The sequence below is a fragment of the Panthera tigris genome, chromosome B1 (genome assembly GCF_018350195.1).
Source record: "Panthera tigris isolate Pti1 chromosome B1, P.tigris_Pti1_mat1.1, whole genome shotgun sequence".
In the NCBI taxonomy this organism is placed as follows: Eukaryota; Metazoa; Chordata; class Mammalia; order Carnivora; family Felidae; genus Panthera; species Panthera tigris.
This window is the reverse complement of record NC_056663.1, coordinates 161736910-161756393: the sequence shown is the minus strand read 5'-3', so window position 1 is coordinate 161756393 and position 19484 is coordinate 161736910. Positions and strand designations below refer to the sequence as shown.

At 34.9% G+C, this 19484-nt stretch overlaps 1 protein-coding gene across 18 annotated transcripts in view; it reads left to right on the top strand.

The window, feature by feature from the left end:
• FIP1L1 (factor interacting with PAPOLA and CPSF1) overlaps positions 1–19484 on the top strand; it is a 78617-nt gene that overhangs the window by 33229 nt on the left and 25904 nt on the right. For all 18 annotated transcript variants that reach the window (XM_042984528.1, XM_042984536.1, XM_042984535.1 and 15 more), the window contains 2 exons: positions 8977–9070; positions 11210–11366. In XM_042984528.1, coding sequence (XP_042840462.1) covers positions 8977–9070; positions 11210–11366 — 251 coding nt within the window. The remainder of the gene's footprint in view (positions 1–8976; positions 9071–11209; positions 11367–19484) is intronic.

The following is a 19484-nucleotide window of genomic DNA, read 5'->3' as shown; positions in this document are numbered from 1 at the left end:
CAGCTTGGCTTTGATAGGATCTCTTGTTAGGAGAGAATAAGCTTAGTCATTCTCAAAAGTGGCTATTCATCTCAAAGTCAAAAATATTTTGACTTTTTTAAAGAATATCCAAAATGTAAGTATAGTAATTGATGCAGATAGAAATATATTACCTATATTCTTAGAATAGTATCAATTGCATGTGTTGCAGGTTATAGAATGAAAATTTGCATATCTTCCTGTTATTAAGTGCTTATTGACCTTTTTCATAGGATTATATGTTATTAATCTTAGGAGTTTTTTTCTGATGTTTGTTTATTTTGAGAGAGAGAGAGAGAGAGCATGTGTGTGCACAGGTGGGCAGAGAGGGAGAGAAAAAATCCCAAGCAGGTGCTGACAGTGCATAGCCCAACCCAGGGCTTGATCTCATGAACCGTGAGATCATGACCCGAGCTGAAATCAAGAGTCGGATGCTTAACTGAGCCACTCTGGTGCCCCAGTCTTATTTTTTAAAACTGGCATTCTTGAAGAACCAGTAGAAATTTCAAAAGAGTTACTTTAAATAAAGAAAAGTTAGATCTGATCAGTGTGGCGTGGAGTCTATGAATCTTTTCACATTTACTATTTCTGTGAAATCCCATAGTGTAAGAAGAGTGCTGCTAATATAATTTCTGTATAATAACAGACTTGGTTATTATAGCACACAGTGCATAGAGAAACTCTAGATTTATACTTATTTAACCTGGTCAGCAATCTTGGCAGTCTGCTTACTGATCCCCAAAAGGCCAGATGATAAGAGCTTTAATTTTCATCATTGTACTATTGAAACGAATCAGTAGCCATCTTTGTATATAAAGAATAGCTGTATTCTTAAACTTAACAGCAGTTTCATGGCATAAGTACTGGATTTGGGTATTAGGTTTAGTTTTGTGCCTGTGTGAATTTAGGAAAGTTCCCTAAAATCTCTAGGCCTCTGTGTCTACATTTTTAATATGACAGGGCTAGACTGTGTTATCAGGAAGGTCCCTTTTAATCATGAAATTCTTTTTTTCTGGCTAGTCCCTGGTTTACATGGAAAAGGAGATCTAAGAAAGTAGGAAATCTGCCCAAATTTATGGCTAATTAAGAGGCAAAGTCAGGGCTAGAATCCCTGGTTTTCTGCCTTTTAATACTTGCAATTCAGGCAGCTTGATTTTCATAAGCAAAGGCATAGATATAGTTAAGTCACTTAGTTTTAGTGTAATTTAAAACTTTGCTTTTGTTTCTTTTGCTACTTTAGTATCTAAAATTCCTTTTATATCAGTCATTTGACAGAATGTTTTGCTTAAAATAGTTGTACTTTTGATATAATGGTTTATTAAGATAAGTAGTTTATAGAGAAAATAATAGTTCTCATATCTGAAATAATACAGTTCAGTGTTTATACTTTTACTTGCCCACCCCCACCCCCCAATAAAAGATGCTTTGGAAACACAGAAAAATCCCATTCTGACTTTGTGATCAGTCTTAGGGAATATAGGTAATAGGAAATTTGACACTATTTTCAGTACGTGTTTTGTGCCTTTGAAAATTCAAAAGAAAAAAAAAACTCTAGTTAAAGCTACTGCTCTCCTTTTGAATGGTGTATGTGTGTATGTATATATATGTACACATACATACACACACTTTACAGCATAAGATAAAAAAATGAGATTCTACCCGTTGTAGTTAGTGTAACTGAGGAATGTGTTTTGCTTTGTTTTGTTTTTGAAACATGGCATAAATCTCTTTGTAAGAGCACTTAAACGATGATTGAAATCCTTTTTATAAGTTACTGTATTTGGAGACTCAGGACTTCTTATCTCACATATATTCCTGTTAATACAGTATTTTTCCAACTTTGGTTAATAGTAGTCTTCATAACTGTATGTAGCAAGGGCATTTTGTTGGGTGTGAGTTTTGTTTTATAAATTAAAATTTGTGACACTTATTAGGCCAGCTAGAAGAATGAAGCAGTTTTAATGAACACAGAAAATTGAAATTGGCAATAAGGATGATTGCTGTAATCTTATCCTAATGTCCAGTTTGTGTGTTTTGTTTTCATTTTATAATATTAAAATCTGTTAGGTAAGTAGTTGCATATTCTAGGTTGTCTTAGCTCGTTTTTTCATATCATGGCTTTTTAACTGATTCAGACTCTTGAAAGAGGAAAAGTAAAAATTGCTTAATGCAGAATTACTAAAATATTTAAACCTTGCACTTCTTACAATAGTCAAACATAAAATGTACAATAAAACTGAATGTTAAATGGACATTCAGTCTAAGATTGACCTCTTCATTTGTTCTTGCACTGCTTATTATGTCTTGGTGAAATAATGTACTGGAAAGACGTACCTGTACCTTCATGGCATTTGAGCACTTTGAATGTGTATTGCTTGTATTATGTAGCTTGTAAGTTTACGTGATTGGACATATGAAGGCTTTTATTTTTAAAAATCCCCTGTAGAATATCTTTCCCTACATTTAAAAAATAAAATTAAACATAAATATGGTAGGGAAAGCTTTATTATTTCAAGCTCTGCACAAAAGTGAGTAAATTTGGCTTTCCTAATGAACACATTTATGTGCTCTACTGAGTCAAAGTTTAGTGTAGTTCATCTTTAAGCGTTCAAAGTCTTTGTTTTTAAGATAGCTTGAAAAGTAACAACGTTTTAAGAATTCAGTCCCCAGAGAATTAGCATGGAAAACACTTAGTAGAAGAAGTAGAATTTGGAGTCATACCTGAGCCTGAATCTTGGTGCGGCACTTTACTCACAAAAGAGCCTTTTTCCACAGCTGTGAAAATGAAACTAATTGGACTTATACCAAGTACTTGTGTATTAAATGGCTTCTAAGGCTGCAAAAGAACCTGTTGCGGGGCACCCAATAATGTTAGTTCCTTTTGCATCTCTGCTCCCACTGTAGTCTCTTTCACTGTAGTACTGTTAGACAATAAATTGTGTGCTCTGAAAACAGTTTTAAATTCTCTAATTTTTATTTTGAACATACATTATTTTTCAACACAGGATGTTTGATTAATCTTCACTTGAAAAATAGATTACATTTTCTTCATAAACTGTATATGCTTTAGAGAAGATTATTCTTGTAACGGTTGAAAAAAGTATTGAAGTAGTACTGTGTGAGTCCACGAAACTCACAATATCAGTATAAAAATATATATGCAACAAATGATAGTCTTGCTTTAATTATCAGGCCTTGGTCAGTGCGACTTTATATTTATTCAGTAATAAGGAGATAAGTATTGGTTTTTATCAACTATAAATTCTTTCTAGAGAGAATACAATGTAAGTGTCTTCCTTGGGCATGTCTTTAGTTGTGGTCCTCAACTTTGGCTATGTGTTGGAATTACCTAGGGAGCTCCAAAAAAATTATGGATGCTTAAGCCCTAGAGACGAAATTAAATTGTCTGGTATGTACTCTGGGCATTGGGATTCTTGAAAGCTCCCAAGGGCGCCTGGGTGGCTCAGTCAGTTAAGCATCTAACTTCAGCTCAGGTCATGATCTCGCATTTCGTGGATTCGAGCCCTGCATTGGGCTCTGCTGACAGCTAAGAACCTGGAGCCTGCTTCAGATTCTGTGTCTCCCTCTCTCTCTCTGCCCCTCCCCAACTCGTGCTCTGTCTCTCTCTCTCAAAAATAAACATTAAAAAAAAATGAAAAAAAAAACTCCCGGATGATTCTGATGTGTAGGAAACATTGAGAACCGTTGATTGAGAGATCGGATTCTGGCTTGACATAAAGATTAAAATGAAATGTTTAGTGACCACCTTGGAATTTGAGGTAAAATGATAGAGTTTGCTTTGATGGGCACTAACATTTGCATTGCATTTTACAACCTCATAGAACTTTCTTTTTTGTGAGTCTCATTTAATTTATTATATTTTGCCTCTTTGAAAGTCTTTTTGTTGGTAACCAGTATCAAAGGTATATCATGCTTTTTCTTTTGCATATAGATTGGTAGATAGTATATTTGTAAAATTGGAAATTGGAATCCTGCAAATATTATTTTCCTCTTATGTTATTCCCTCCATTTAAAATGTCCTCCCTTCCCCATCCTGTGTGGCTAAATTCATTCCTCATGTCTTTCAATGCTTCTCTTTCCTAAAGTAGCTTAAAAGATGTTATACCAGGGTGCCTGGCTGGCTCCGTTGCTATGTGTCCGACTCTTGGTTTCGGCTCAAGTCATGATCTCATGGTTTGTGAGTTTGAGCCCCACATCAGGCTCTGTGCTGACAGTGAGGAGCCAGCTTGGGATTTTCTCTCTCTCTCTCTCCCTCTCTCCCTCTCTCCCTCTCTCCCTGTCTCTCCCCCACCCCCTGTGCTTGCTCTCTCTCTCTCTCTCTCTCTCTCTCTCTCAAAATAAACTAAAACAAAACAAAAAACTCGTAAAATAAAAAAGATGTTATACCAACTTCCATGCAAAACTGTTATAGCCATCTTTTTAGATGTTTGACCTGAGTTAGGCAATCATACTACTGCATGTGTCTTAACTTGGGAATATGAAACTGTCACATCTACGTTTTTTCCTAGAGAAATGCATTCATGAATTATTGCTCCTCAGTTCTTATTAGAAGTTCTATTGTGAGAAGGCAACATTCATAGATTTCTCAAGGACATGATTCATTTATTCTTTTAGAGTAGTGGTTCTGTACTTAAAGCAGTAACCTCTTTGAAAATTTCCTGCAAACTGTGGACTCTTGACTGAAAAATGCATTTGTACACATGCATATATTTAAGTTCAGGATCCTCTTGGTCCCTCAGTATCCCATGTATGCTAGGTAAGGACCCTTGCTCAAAAGTACAGTTAAATCTTTAGATAAAGCCTGCATCAAAAGGGCTATGTACTCAGACCACGTGGTTTTACTCTCCCTGATTTGAATTGCTTTTATTGGATCGTACATTGTTATGCTTCACTCGATATTGAGGAACATTTTGAGAAACGGTTCTGTGAAATTCACTTATGTTTTCATTGTAGTAATTGGAGACTTTGTCCCTATTTCAGTTTTTCACAGCATGAGATTGCAGTCCATTAGTGGGGTGTGAAATGAATTTTGTGGTCTCAACCACCAGATATTTCTGGGGTTTGTATTGTTTTTTGTGTGTGTGTGATATTTAATACTAATAATTCGTATTTGATTTTAATGTTACTCTTTCCTTTTTAATAAGTGTAAGTATTATTTCATGAAGCTTTTAGTTTTTTATATGTGTTTACTGGATTACTGTGTAAAATGTGTTTCTTAAATATATTTTGGGGTCAAAAAAGTTTAAAAACTGTACTCTATCATACTTTCTCTTAACATGGACTCAGGAGCAATTTTTTTTCTCTTTATTCTCTTCTGTAAAATGGGAATAATAATAATAATAATTGCTACTTCATAGGGAAGTAGTGAAGAGTAAATGTATCTAAAGTGCTTAGAACAGTGCTTCCTAGCACATTGTAGGTGGTGCTCTTGTTACCGGGAAGAGCAGTCTTCAGAGTTAATGCTTTGTTTTTATCTTACATTAAAAGACTTGTTATTAAAGATGTCCTTTATTTTGGCTGGTAAAAAATGAGAAGCTCAGAGATAAATTTGTGGCAAAAGATTAATAATTAATTCTTTGTCTTCCCTGGGCCCTAATTCTGTCACTTTAAAAATTTTGTTTTATCTTTGTAAGCAGTTTATGTCAGAATCATCAAAATACGCCATTTTAATTTTAATTTAATTCCATTATAATTTCAGAGATATTTTCATTTTCACGAAAGATAGAGGCTCTTGTGAACATCCACTGCCTGTATTAAGCTTGTAGATTAATGAAACTTCAGATCTCCATCATGGTTAGTTTCTGTCTCTCTTTAGCTATATGGTTTAGTCCAACACAGAAGAGAATCTTGGTAGCTATATTAGCTATCTGCCTTACTGAACAAACGTGTAAGCCCAGTTAAACTTGTGCTATGTGGAAGCAGCGCTTTCAACAATAGCCAAATTATGGAATGAGCCTAAATGCCCATCAGCTGACAAATGGATAAAGAAGATGTGGTTTATATATACAATGGAATACTACTTGGCAATGAGAAAGAATGAAATCTGGCATTTGTAGCAACGTGGATGGAACTGGAAGGTATTATGCTAAGTGAAATAAGTCAGTCAGAGAAAGACAGATACCATATGTTTTCACTCATATGTGGATCTGGAGAAACTTAACAGAAGACCGTGGGGGAGGGAAAGGGGGAAAAAATAGTTACAAACAGAGAGGGAGGGAGACAAACCATGAAAGACTCTTAAATACAGAGAATAAACTGAGGATTGATGGGGGGGATGGTGGGGGAGAGGGGAAAATGGGTGATGGGCATTGAGGAGGGTACTTATTGGGATGAGCACTGGGTGTTGTATGTAAGCAACGAACCATGGGAATCTACTCCCAAAACCAAGAGCACACTGTACACATTGTGTATTAGCCAATTTGACAATAAGTTACATTAAAAAAAAGTTAAAAAAGATAAACTTGTGCTATGTGGAAACTCAAGTTATAATAGATCCTCATAGTAAAGCTCTACTAAATCTTTTTATGCATTGAAATAGAAATGTGTCATTAAAAATTTTCAGAATAATATAGTTCAATGTCATTTTTTCATAATGTGGCATCAGAATAACATTGGATAGTTAATCATGTCTGTTAAATATTATGTGCTGTTTGTTACTTCGGTATATGCTTATGTATTTGTCCTAAAATATTTCTGAACAAAATGGTAAACTTCACATTTCTAAGATATATCAGTCTGTGTGGTAAAAATGCCTGGGTAAAGAGGTATTGTTGTGGAAATAATGTGTAAGAAATTGTAGTTTTCTGGATTTCTTTTAGTGATGGACATTTGTTAAGGCTAATTTTCCACGTGTGTTTTTAGAAACTTAGTATTTGCCATTTTGAATCTTCAGTAATTCACTTAAAGCTGAAAAAATTAGATTGACCATATTTAAGATAAACTTTAAGAAGTGAGTACTCTCATGTGTCCCAGAATTTTTGAAAGCAGAAGTCTTTACAAATCCATGGTATATAGAAAGACATTAGAGTGTTAGATCTAGATTTAAGTTTTCCTACTTCAGCAGTTTGGAGAAGTTGAAAATCCAAACAAACGTGTGAGAATTTGTTCTTCAGGTGGAATAAGTTTTAGAAGGGAGAATCCAGCAATCGGGAATAGAAAAGAGTGGAAAAGGAAATAGTAGAGGTAAAGATTTTTACGATGAAGCCTTGGTAGCAATAAATGGTGAAGGGAAATTCTGGCCTCAGAATATGCACCTGTATCTGTTGGGATGTTGGAATCTGAGTTGTGTGTGGATATTAGAGGGCTGATGGCATCTGTTTTGATACAAAGTTACAGTGGTCATAGCTTTGTAATTAAGTTTTAGGGGAAAAAATTGGAGAGATACTTGTTTTATGTCTGAGATATTTGGATTTTTTCTAATGTGTGAATGTTAGGATAGTTTCCAGCTATATTGAAGGGGTACAAGTTAAGTAAATAAAATCACTTTCACTCCTTGAGATCATGAAGAAATCCGGAAAGTCAATGACCTGGGCATAAAATCAGAAAAGCTTGAACTTTTTAAAAATTATATTAGAATTATATAGAATAGAAGTTCGAAGTGGGCAAGATGATAAGTAGGAGCTGACTATGTAGTTGAAGACATTTCAGATGCCATTATATACTGTTTCTAGGGTCTTTGTTTTTGTGAGCACATAATCATGGGGCATCTCAAGGTTCCCTTGAGGCAAACTTTCACCAGTTTTGGTTTTCAGAAGTCTTAAATTTCTCAAAAGCCAGTTATCTTGCTAGAAGGCAGTGTAGCTCAAGGGAAGGGATCTGTATGTAGGCTTTGGAATCAGAAAGACTCAGATTTGAAAGTTGAGTTTTGCCATTTAGTTATTACTGATGCCAGTGACCTCCCCGTGGGCCCTGGCTTTAACATCTCTAACACAATTATACGGTAATTCAGTAAGTGCAGACTTTTATTGTGAGGTTTAGGTATGATGTGTAGACATTTGGCAAATGGTAGCTGCTGTTAGTCATTTTGGGAACCTAACTGTTGTGACTGTGGAAAGATCCATGGTACTTGGTTGTTTTACTTCTACAAAGTTTTAAAGGCAGAATTGTTCAGAACTAAAGTAGAGATGAAGAGAAATTCATCTAATTTGCATCCATTGTTCATTGCCTCTTCCTACAAGTGATTTCTGTAACTTGTTAAGCATATATACTTTCATAAAATCCTTAACTACTAACTAAATGGCTTTTAACCTTATTTTTTAAAATTTAACTTACTTGCTTTTCCTAGATAAATTTATAGCATCATTTTCTGGTAGACTGTTTTTAATGTATTCATATACTTCTTTAATGGATTATAAATACAACTGGAGGTGGAGTAGGCATTTAAATATTTAATTTTTTCTATTTAAAGGCAAGTTATCAGAAATGGAAAACTGGATCCCATTGTATGCTTTCTAATGCTTGGAATAAATCACTAAGGAAAATACAGTGTGTATCAAAATGAGCATTATTTCATTTCAAGTCTTCTGGGGGAATTTTTAAGTTTCTGTAATAGAACTATGATACGTGTTACAATTACAGTGGCCAAAAAAATTTTATTTCCATTTGCTTAGCATTTGCTACCTGATTCAGTTCCACAAAGATAAATTCAGTTGGAAACTGTTAAAAAAGTAAATTTAAAAGAAAATCTGTGAATTTAACATGATCGTCATTGGGTATATAGGTTCCAGCTTACTAAATAAAGCTTAGTCTTTATGACAGTATGAAATAGTGAGATCTAATTAACTTAGTGAAGTTTTTTTCAATGTGTACTATCCTCTGATTTTATTTTATAAAGTACATTGCAAAAGGTTTTAGACTTTATTTCTCACTTAATATTTGTGTTATTTTTCAAATATCTAATTAGGTGAAACTGAATTGATTTCAATTTCTATGTTACAGGAGATTACCTGGGGCAATCGATGTTATTGGTCAGACTATAACAATTAGCCGAGTAGAAGGAAGACGACGGGCAAACGAAAACAGCAACATACAGGTTTCGTATTTTAAAAATTAATTAATTTTGAAACTGAAGAATTACATCCATGTTCTAATTTAATTATTCGATATACATTTATAGTGCAATGTTATATGTTAGGTATTTTAGATTTAAAATATGGAATTAATCACTTTTATTACAAAAGCTATTCTATTTAGAAGTTATTACCTTTAGATCTTTTTCAGTAAGATTTCTTTCTCTTTTTTTTTTTTTTTTTTTTTTTTTTTGCTGTAAGCATAATATATAGGCTAATTGGACTAAAAAAGGGAAATATTGGAAAAGTTTAAAGAAGGAAATAAAACTACCGATAATTCTAGCATCTAAAGATAACCACTCTTAACACTCTGGTACTTACTTCTCTTTGTCACCAAGCAAGATTATGATATACTATTATGATTCTTTTTTGTGTATCCTTTAAAAAAAATTATCATTTGCATTTTTCCATATTCTTAAAAATATGTAAAATTTCTTTATGATAGTTTCATTGTACGGACATACATAATTTATTAAATGTGACATTTTGGGGGGAAGTAGATTTTCTTTGTTTTCAAGTGAAATAATGAAAGGAGATGAGTTATTAGTAACTTGGATAATTCAAGTTAGAACTTTAGTAACAGATTTTCAGCTATTAGCTTGATCATACGTTTTTAAAAATTATTTCCTTTTTATCAGTGCTTTAAAAAATGTCAAAGTGTTTTGATCCTCATTACTTTTAATAAATTAATCTTGTTTTTAGCATGCTTGAGGGTAAATCATTTCTAAGCTGGTAGATAGTTCTCTCTTCTTTTCCCCACCATTAAAATGCCTGGATTTCTTAGAATAATTCTGTTCCCTACTTTAAAAAATAGCTTATCAGCATAAGTGTTACAAAAATTGCTATACTTAAAAATGAAGAAGTTAATGAAAAGAGGGATTATGTTTAAAAGATACCCTTCAGCCAGCAAGGATTTTTAGAAGTGTACATTAAAAGCACATTATGTTGTCTGTTTCTGCTGTTTTCTTAAATGTGTTTGCACATCAGAATCCCTCAGGGAGGCCTGACAAAAATCCAGATTTCTGTGTGTCACTCCTGTAGGTTTGCTGCCTGTCCCTTACCTTTTTAGACAAATCACTATTTTGTAAACACTTCCACTTTTCAAGTATGAACCCTTGTTCTTAAATTTACAAGGCTCACATGAAAAAGTTATTTATATATCGGGCTGCCTATTATTTGCACCCTGTTAATGCATACCACCTGCTGATAGGCCCTGGTACAGTGGATCTCTTCTGTTGCCATGTTGATTTCTTAATGCTACTATCTGTGACTAATGATTACATTGCCTTAATGCGAGTACAGTAACTTGGTTGGGTAACAAAGATAATACTTATTACATTATATTTATAAAGTACTTAATTTAGGGGCGCCTGGGTGGCTCAGTCGGTTAAACATCCGACTTCAGCTCAGGTCACCATCTCACAGTCCATGAGTTCGAGCCCCGCGTCAGGCTCTGGGCTGATGGCTCAGAGCCTGGAGCCTGCTTCCGATTCTGTGTCTCCCTCTCTCTCTGCCCCTCCTCCGTTCATGCTCTGTCTCTTTCTGTCCCAAAAATAAATAAACGTTAAAAAAAAAAAAAATTTAAAGTACTTAATTTATGAATACTCTCATTGAGAATGTTTTTATTCTTTTCTGAAGTTTTTTTTAATGCTTATTTTTGAGAGAGAGGGACAGAGAGGGCGTGAGCAGGGGAGGGGCATAGAGAGAGGGAGACAGAATCCAAAGCAGGCTCCAGGCCCTGAGCTGTCGGCACAGAGCCTGACATGGGGCTCAAATTCATGAACCATGAGATCATGACCTGATCTGAAGTTGGACGCTTAATTGACTGAGCCACCCAGGCGCCCCAGAATGTTTTTATTCTTAGTAAGTTTTTTTGGTAATGATTTAATCATTTATTCCAGGCTTTATGTGGACATCTTAAATAGTGTGTGTGAGTATATACTCACATCTGTACACATACACATAAATCACAGACATGGAAAATTTGCTTCAAAATATGTGTTATGTGAATAAAACTTTTTACTTTGTTTCTTAAGTGAAATAAATTTACTGAGTTTTTAATCTTAGATATGTTTTTAAAATTAACTATATTTTAATTTTAGGTCCTTTCTGAAAGATCTGCTACTGAAGTAGACAACAATTTTAGCAAACCACCTCCATTTTTCCCTCCAGGAGCTCCTCCCACCCACCTTCCACCTCCTCCATTTCTTCCACCTCCTCCAACTGTCAGCACTGCTCCACCTCTGATTCCACCACCAGGTAAATAGTAAATAAGACATTTGATTTTGAGAGAAAAATAACCATGAGTGTTTCTTCTATTTTGAATTCTAATAATTAAAATATATATTTGAAAATAAAGTCTTCACTGATTGCACTGCATTATAATTAATAGATAGGAAACTTATGTTAAATCTTCAATAGATTCGGAGTGAAAACAAATCTGTATGTGCTATGTCAGCACAGCAAAGAATACACTAATAGAGAAGACTGGACAGATATGAAAATTGTGATCCAAGGTAGGATAGTGATCACTAAAATTGCTAATTGTATACATAGCTTATGTATACATTAACCATGTTAACTTGTTCTGAAAAGGTTTAAAGATACTTTCAGAATTGGAGTAGGTTCAAAAAAATATATCCTGTGAAGAGATTGAAGTGAAAATCTCTGGTCGTTTTTTTGTATCCTCATTTCCTTTTAGTAGACCTCTTCTGGGTGCCAGATACCTGGTATTTACTTCTTTTAAAAAGTCAGAAAATTAGTTTTATCATATTTGAGCCACTTTGATTATTTGTGTAATCGGTGGCAATAGAAAAAAATTCATGAATAATCCCCAGATTTTTAGATTTTCAACCTTACATCCAGTGGCATTTGTTATTTTATTTCCATTAAGCTTCTGGTATTTATTCCCCTTAATCAGTTTTGGATGAAACAGCAAGACTGATTGAGATAATAATTACTTTCTTCCTAGGGAGAATACCAGCAGTAAATGATAAAAACTAGCTCCTGCTCATAATTATAACTACATATGTGAGATAAAGTTTTCTTAAATTTATAAATAAGTTAATATCAATTTATACTAAATAATAAAGTTAATTTATACTAAAGAGCCACGTCCACTCAGTTACTTGGCAATTCAAGAGAGCCGTACTCGTTTTAAGGTACCAGTTTTGATAAGAGTACCAAGGCACATTAAGGGTCTGAATAGTCCTTCCCTATAGTATTCATTTTTGGTCTCTAAATATCAACTGTTTAATTGGCCCAAAAGCCACAACAACTTTGATTCCCTTCCATTGTCACTTCTGTCTTCAAAAAGGATAAGAATTAATTAAAAAAAAAAAAAAAAGGGGGGGGTGCGCCTGGGTGGCGCAGTCGGTTAAGCGTCCGACTTCAGCCAGGTCACGATCTCGCGGTCCGTGAGTTCGAGCCCCGCGTCAGGCTCTGGGCTGATGGCTCGGAGCCTGGAGCCTGTTTCCGATTCTGTGTCTCCCTCTCTCTCTCTGCCCCTCCCCCGTTCATACTCTGTCTCTCTCTGTCCCAAAAATAAAAAACGTTGAAAAAAAAAAATTAAAAAAAAAAAGGATAAGAATTATGAAAAACGTCTGGTTTTAGAGATTCTGTTGTCTCAGAAATAGAGGAAAGAGAAGACTGGATAGGTTGGAAGTGCTTACTCCAGACAACGTTGTTTCTAAAATTCAACAAATTTCTTGTTTTGGAGCATAAACCATTCAGAAGTTGTGATGGGACCCAGGATTCTTAGGTCTTTAATATGGTGAGAATTAACTAAAGGAAAAGGGAAAGGAATGAGGATGTAGTGATTCATTGAGGAGTCCTTTGTCTACCGAAAAAGATAAAATGTATAAATAGTTAATTCTGAACACTCTTGATTTAGTGACATTACAAGATAATCAGTGTACATTATAATAGTCCTTATGCTATATTGCTTGATAATCTTAATTTTACTAGGTATTAATGGTGATTTGAAAGAATTTTTTTTTATTGCTAAGCTAATATAGTATATCCCCAGATTGCTTTATATAGTTTATATAGTCAACACTAGCTATTGTGAGAGAGTAAGTGGTATGAAAAATGGTGAAAATATAAATACCTTATTGATACAATATTTAGAATCTCTGTAGGATATTCTTCATAGGCACTGGCATTATCTGGAAGTATGACTTTTTCCAAAATCATAAAACTAGTCCATTTCTTTGCCATATAACTTCTATTTATAAGGATTAGTATCTTTTAATAATATTTAGGTCATCTATAGCATTACACCATAGAGTAACACTGATTATTTTTCTGTTGTTTAAGTTATTTGTTTACAGGCTTACCTCGGAGATATTACACTTCTAGACCACTGCAATAAAATGAATCAAATTATGTTTTTGGGGGGTTTCTTGGTGCATGTACAAGTTAATGTTTATACTATGCTATAGTCTATTAAAGAGTGCAATAATAGCATTATGTCTAAAACTCAGTGTACATACCTTAACTGAAAAGTACTTTATTGCTAAAAAAATGTTTATCATCATCTGAGCGTTAAGTGAGTATAATCTTTTTGCTGATCTTGGTGTCTTTTGATGTTGAAGGCTGCTGACTCACCAGGGTGGTGGTGGCTGAAGGTTAAGGTGGCTGTGGCAATTTCTTACAATAAGACAGCAATGAAGTTTGCCTCATCCGTGGACTGTTCCTTTCACAAGTGATTTCTCTTTTGGATGTGATGCTGTTTGATAGCATCTTAGCCAAAGTAGAACTTTCAAACTTGGAGTCAATCCTTTCAAACCCTGCTTCTGCTTTTATCAGCTAGGATTATGTAATATTCTGTATTCTAACTCCTTTGCTGTCATTTCCACAAACTTCACAGCATCTTCACCAGGAGTAGACTCCATCTCAGGAAACCACTTTCTTTGCTCATCCATGAGAAGCAGCCCCTCATCTGTTCATGTTTTGCCCTGAGATTGTAGAAATTCTGTCACAACGTCAGGCCCCACTTCTCCTTCTAGTTCTCTTGTTATTTCCACCACATCTGCAGTGACTTCCTCCACTGAAGTCCTGAACCCCTCCCAGTCATCCACGAGGCTCAGAATCAACTTCTTCCAAACTCCTCTTCATATTGATATTTGGATCTCTCCCCATGAATCATGGATGAATGTTTTTAATGGCATCTCGAATCATGAATCCTTGCCAGAATGTTTTCAGTTTACTTTGCCCAGATCTGCCAGACAACTGGAATCATGGTCTCTGACCACTGTATGCTTATGAAATGTGTTTCTTCAGTAATAAGACTTGAAAGTCAAATGACTCCTTGATCCATGGGCTGCAGAATGGATATTTGTTTTATGGGGCATGGAAACATTAATCTCCTTGTGTGTCTCCAACAGAGAGCTCTTGAGTGACCAGGCACATTGTCGATGGGCAGTAATATTTTGAAAGGAATCTTTTTTTCTGAGCAGTAGTCTCAACAGTGGCTTAAAATATTCAGTAAACCATGTTGTCAACAGATGTGCTGCCATCCAGGCTTTGTTGTTCCACTTTAGGGCAGAGCACAGGCAGAGTGGGTTTAGCATAATTCGTAAGGGCCCTAGGATTTCAGAATGGTAAATGAGCATAAGTCACCAGCTGCATTAGCCCCTGACAAGAAAAGAGTCAGCCTGTCCTTTGAAACTTTGAAGCCAGGCCTTGACTTTTCTTGAGCTGTGAAAGTCCCAGATGGCATCTTCTTCTAATAGGAGGCTGTTTTATCTACATTGCAAATCTGTTTAGTGTAGCCACCTTTATGAATTATCTGAGTGAGACCTTCTGGGTAACTTGCTGCAGCTTCTGTATCAGCACTTGCTGCCTTGCCTTGCACTTTACGTTACGGAGATGGCTTCTTTCCTTAAACCTCACGAACCAACCTCTGGTAGCTTTAAACTTTTTTTCTTGCAGCTTCCTCACCTCTGTCAACCTTTACAGAATTGAAGAGAGTTATAAGGGCTTTGCCCTGGATTAGCCTTTGGCTTAAGGGAATGTTGTGGCTGGTTTGGTCTTCTATCCAGACCACTCAGAGTTTCTCCATATTGGCAGTAAAGCTAGTTTGCTTTCTTATCAGTGTGTGTTCACTGGAGTAGCACTTTTAATTTCTTTCAAGAACTTTTCCTTTGCATTCACAACTTGACTGGCACAAGAGGCCTATCAGCTTTTGGCATGCCTTCCTCACTAAGCTTAATCATTTCTAGCTTTTGATTTAAAGTGAGAGACCTATAACTCTTCCTTTCACTTGAACATTTCAAGGCCATTGTAGGGCTATTAACTGGCCTAATTTCATTATTGTTGTGTCTCAGGGGAGAAGGAGAGAGAGAGAACACAAACAACATTTATCATTTAAGTTTGCCATCTTATATGTGATTGAGGTTGTGGTGACCCAAAACAGTTAAAACAGTAACATCAGAAGATCATTGATCACAAATGGCCATAACAAATAAAATAATGAAAAGTTTGAAATATTTTGACAGTTACCTTAAATGTGACACAGAGACATGAAATGTGCAAACACTATTGGGAAAGGACTCTAGTAGACTTGCTGATGCAGTGTTGCCACAGGCCTTCAGTTTGTTAAAAACAAAAGCATGGTAACTACGGAGTGCTGTAAAGTGGGTGCAGTAAAATGAGGTATGCCTGTAATGTTAATTTTCAGCTACATGCTTTCCATATTTTAAACACCTGTCTGGATTTCCTTTGATGGCTTATTCTTAGAATTGCCATGCTGTCCTGTCAGCATTTAAGAATACTAATTTAGATGAATTCTGATGCTTGTTAAAGCAGTACCTAACTGGTATATTTGCTGGTGGCTGGGAGATACCAATTGATACTAAAACCAAATATTTGTAAATTGAGACTATCTGAATTACTATTTAATTGTACCAGCTCATGAGCTGTTGGGAGAGAACATAGCTCACATTTCCACCTGTGTTTCTCAACAATGCTAATCACAAAGATCTTGTGTATACTTGACATTCCTTAAATAAGATAGCTGATTGAGTTAACATGCTTATGTATCCATAACACCAGAGAGATATTCAGATTGACAGTTGATACAGTCAGACACTTACCAGTCAGAGTGGGTACTAGCTTTCAATAACAGTATGGCTACATGGATGTATACCAACTGAATATTGGCCTTGATTAAAGCCACATTTTCAGTTACCATTTACCACAGAACCACATGATTAGAGTACATTCTATAGAGCTCACTGTAATTTAGATCACCTTGAGAATTAAAAGCAGTTAATGGAAGAAACCTGTGGCCCAGGAGTCTTTTCATGTTTGCCTTAAAAATTACTCCATTTTTTTTAGAGAAACCTTGGATTTTCTGGAGAAATACTAAAGGAAGAAAGGAAAAACTATCCCTTGAAACTTTAAACGTATTTTAATGTTTTCTTTGTTAACATTTGTTTTGAAATGCAGAAGTTTTAAAGACTATAGGCCTGTATATGATGGGACAAAGATAGTAATCATTTTATAATGCCTATATTTTCAGATGCTGATTTTTTCATAAATAGGGTGACTGTATATCCAGATTTCCCTGGAATGGGTCTTACTTTTATACCTTTTATTTCAGCATAACTATTTCTATTCACTCTCAGAAATGCCTTGGTTTGAAGAAAAAAAATTATGGTCAGTTTTTGGAGGTTTCCAGGCATGACTCATCACATTAAGTGGGCTCCTTAACAAAGATGAGGTGATAGACGTCGCATGTATTCAAGGGATTTTTACTGTTAAATAGCAGAGAAGGAAACGTGTATTGCCTCCTACCCTCCTGAAACACACATCAACAAACATACATGAAACCTTGTTAGTAACAATAAAATATTTGCCACAATTGATTTGTAAGAACAGTGGAGAACGTTTTGAATGGGAGAGTATATCAAATATGTAAGGGACCTCTGGTCCTAAATGAATGTCATGACATTTGGACTAGCTTTTTTACATGAAAACGTATTTAATGTGGTTTCCTGCTACCATACTAACAGTAGCTTGAAAACACTGATTATTCAGCATCTTAACTTTCAGAAAGTCTGTTACTTTTATTGAACCACCCACTACTTTCTATTGTGTTACATTTCTCAGAAATGCATTAGTACAGCTTCATGGTTTCACGGAGTAATAGTAGAAATTCATTTGACTCTTAAATAATACTGGGGTTATCGGCACCAACCTCCTAAGCAGTCAAAAATCTGCATATAACTTGACCTCCTGGAAACTTCTACTGATAGCCCATTGTTGACTGGAAGCCTTACTCATAACATAAACAGTCAACACATATTTTTTTATGTTATATGTATTATGTACTATATTCTTACAGTAAAGTAAGCTAGAGAAAAGAATATGTTAACATCATAAAGAAGAGAAAATGAATTTATAGGTCTGTACTATAAAAAAATCCACATGTAAGTGCACCTGTGCAGTTCAAACCCATGTTGTTTAAGGGTCACTTGTAATAGCTAATAATAGCTAATATTTCTTGAATGCTTATTTACTATTGATGGCACTTTTCTGAGCACATTTCATGTATTAACTCTATATGATTCTTGACAACATCTGAAGTAGATATTATTCTAATTTTATAGAAGAGGAAACTGGGGTTTAAGGCATTTAAGTAGTACCTAGAAAATAGCAGAACCAGGGGTACCTGGTTGGCTTAGTCGGTTGAGCGACTGACTTTGGCTCAGGTCATGATCTCACAGCTCGTGGGTTTGAGCCCCGTGTTGGGCTCTGTGCTGACAGCTTGGAGCCTGGAGCCTGCTTTGGATTCTGTGTCTTCCTCTCTCTCTGCCCCTAACCCACTCGCATTCTGTCTCTGTCTCTCCCAAAAATAAATAAACATTAAAAAAAAATTAAAAAAAAAAAAAGAAAAGAAAATAGCAGAACCAGTAGGCAGTTTTGCTTGAAAGCCTGTTTTGTTACCTGTGTTGAAATGAATCATGACCTGTGTCGAGAAAACTGTATTATGTATGGCATTGTGTGTATTTACCTCAATATCATGTCTTTGAAAAGCTTTTTTTTTTAATTTTTAATTTTTATTATTTTCTTTCTTTTTTTTTTTTTTTTTTTTTTTTTTTTGTATTTCCCTCATGTTGAAGTGCATGCATATATATTTGTGGATAGAGAAGTTAGGGAGGTTGAGGAACCAGATTTTTTTTTTGTAAATCTAGTTAACTGAGGTTTTGCTCTTTTGTGTTTCCTGACTTGTGTTAAGTCTAGTGAATATATACTTGTGATTTACTTGTTTATTGGAAGAAAAATTGTAACATTGGAAGGATTAATGCTATATAGTACAGTTGATTTTTATGGTACTTTTTATTGTGGTAAAATGTACATAGTATTTATTATTCTAACCATTTATAAGTGCATGGTTCACTGGCATTAAATACATTGTATTGTGTAACCATCGCTACTGTCTATACCTAAAACTTCTTCATTATTGATAACAAAACTGTACTCAGTAGACAATAACTCTTACCTCCTACCCCAGCTCCTGGTAGCCTCTCTTTCTTTCTTTCTCTATGAATTTGTCTATTGTAGGTACTTTATGTAAGTGAAATCATACAGTATTTGTCCTGTGTCTGGCTTATCTTGTTTTTAAAATAATTTAATTAATGTTTGTAAACTATTTTTTTAAACTATGTTCAAACTATATTACATTTTATTGTAGACTTTTAATTTAAAATTTTAAATGTTGATTAACTTTAGTGTCATCCTATTTTATCTTCATTTTTGAAAATAGAGTTTATTGAAAGAAGGCAGATTCATTTTAACTAATTTCTTGTTACATTAATCAAAATTAAGGGTCATGTGACTATGGTTCTGTAAGTCTTCAGAACAATTGAAACTCTCAGGAGTAGAATTCTGTTAAGTTGAAAAAGGCTTTTTGCTTTACTGAAATACTGTAGTCCAACTAGTTCAGACCACAGAGAAAAATCATCCCTGCTTTTAAAATTGTATATAAGGTTTACCTGTTTATCTAGATTTGAAAACGCATAGGGTTCTGCAGTTAAGAAGGGTTTCCTAAATTCATTCTGAAAGACTGTGGTCAAGTACCTTAGTGTATCACTAGTCACGTAGTACCGTGAATTATATGAACTTAAAGGTTGTGTGAATTCCTTAAATATCTTGATTTTGGGTTAGCCATGATACAGGGAATTAGGGAGAAAGGCAGCTCACCTCTGGAGTCTTGCTGCATTTCTTCTGAGGTCTGCATTTTGGATTAGCTTTCTGTTAGCAGTCTGGTTCCAGCACAGTGGCTCTTAAACTTAATACAGCCCCCCAAAGAGCTTTTATTTATGCATGGTTTATCTGTTTTTTGTATTAGAAATTAAAACTGAGAAATAT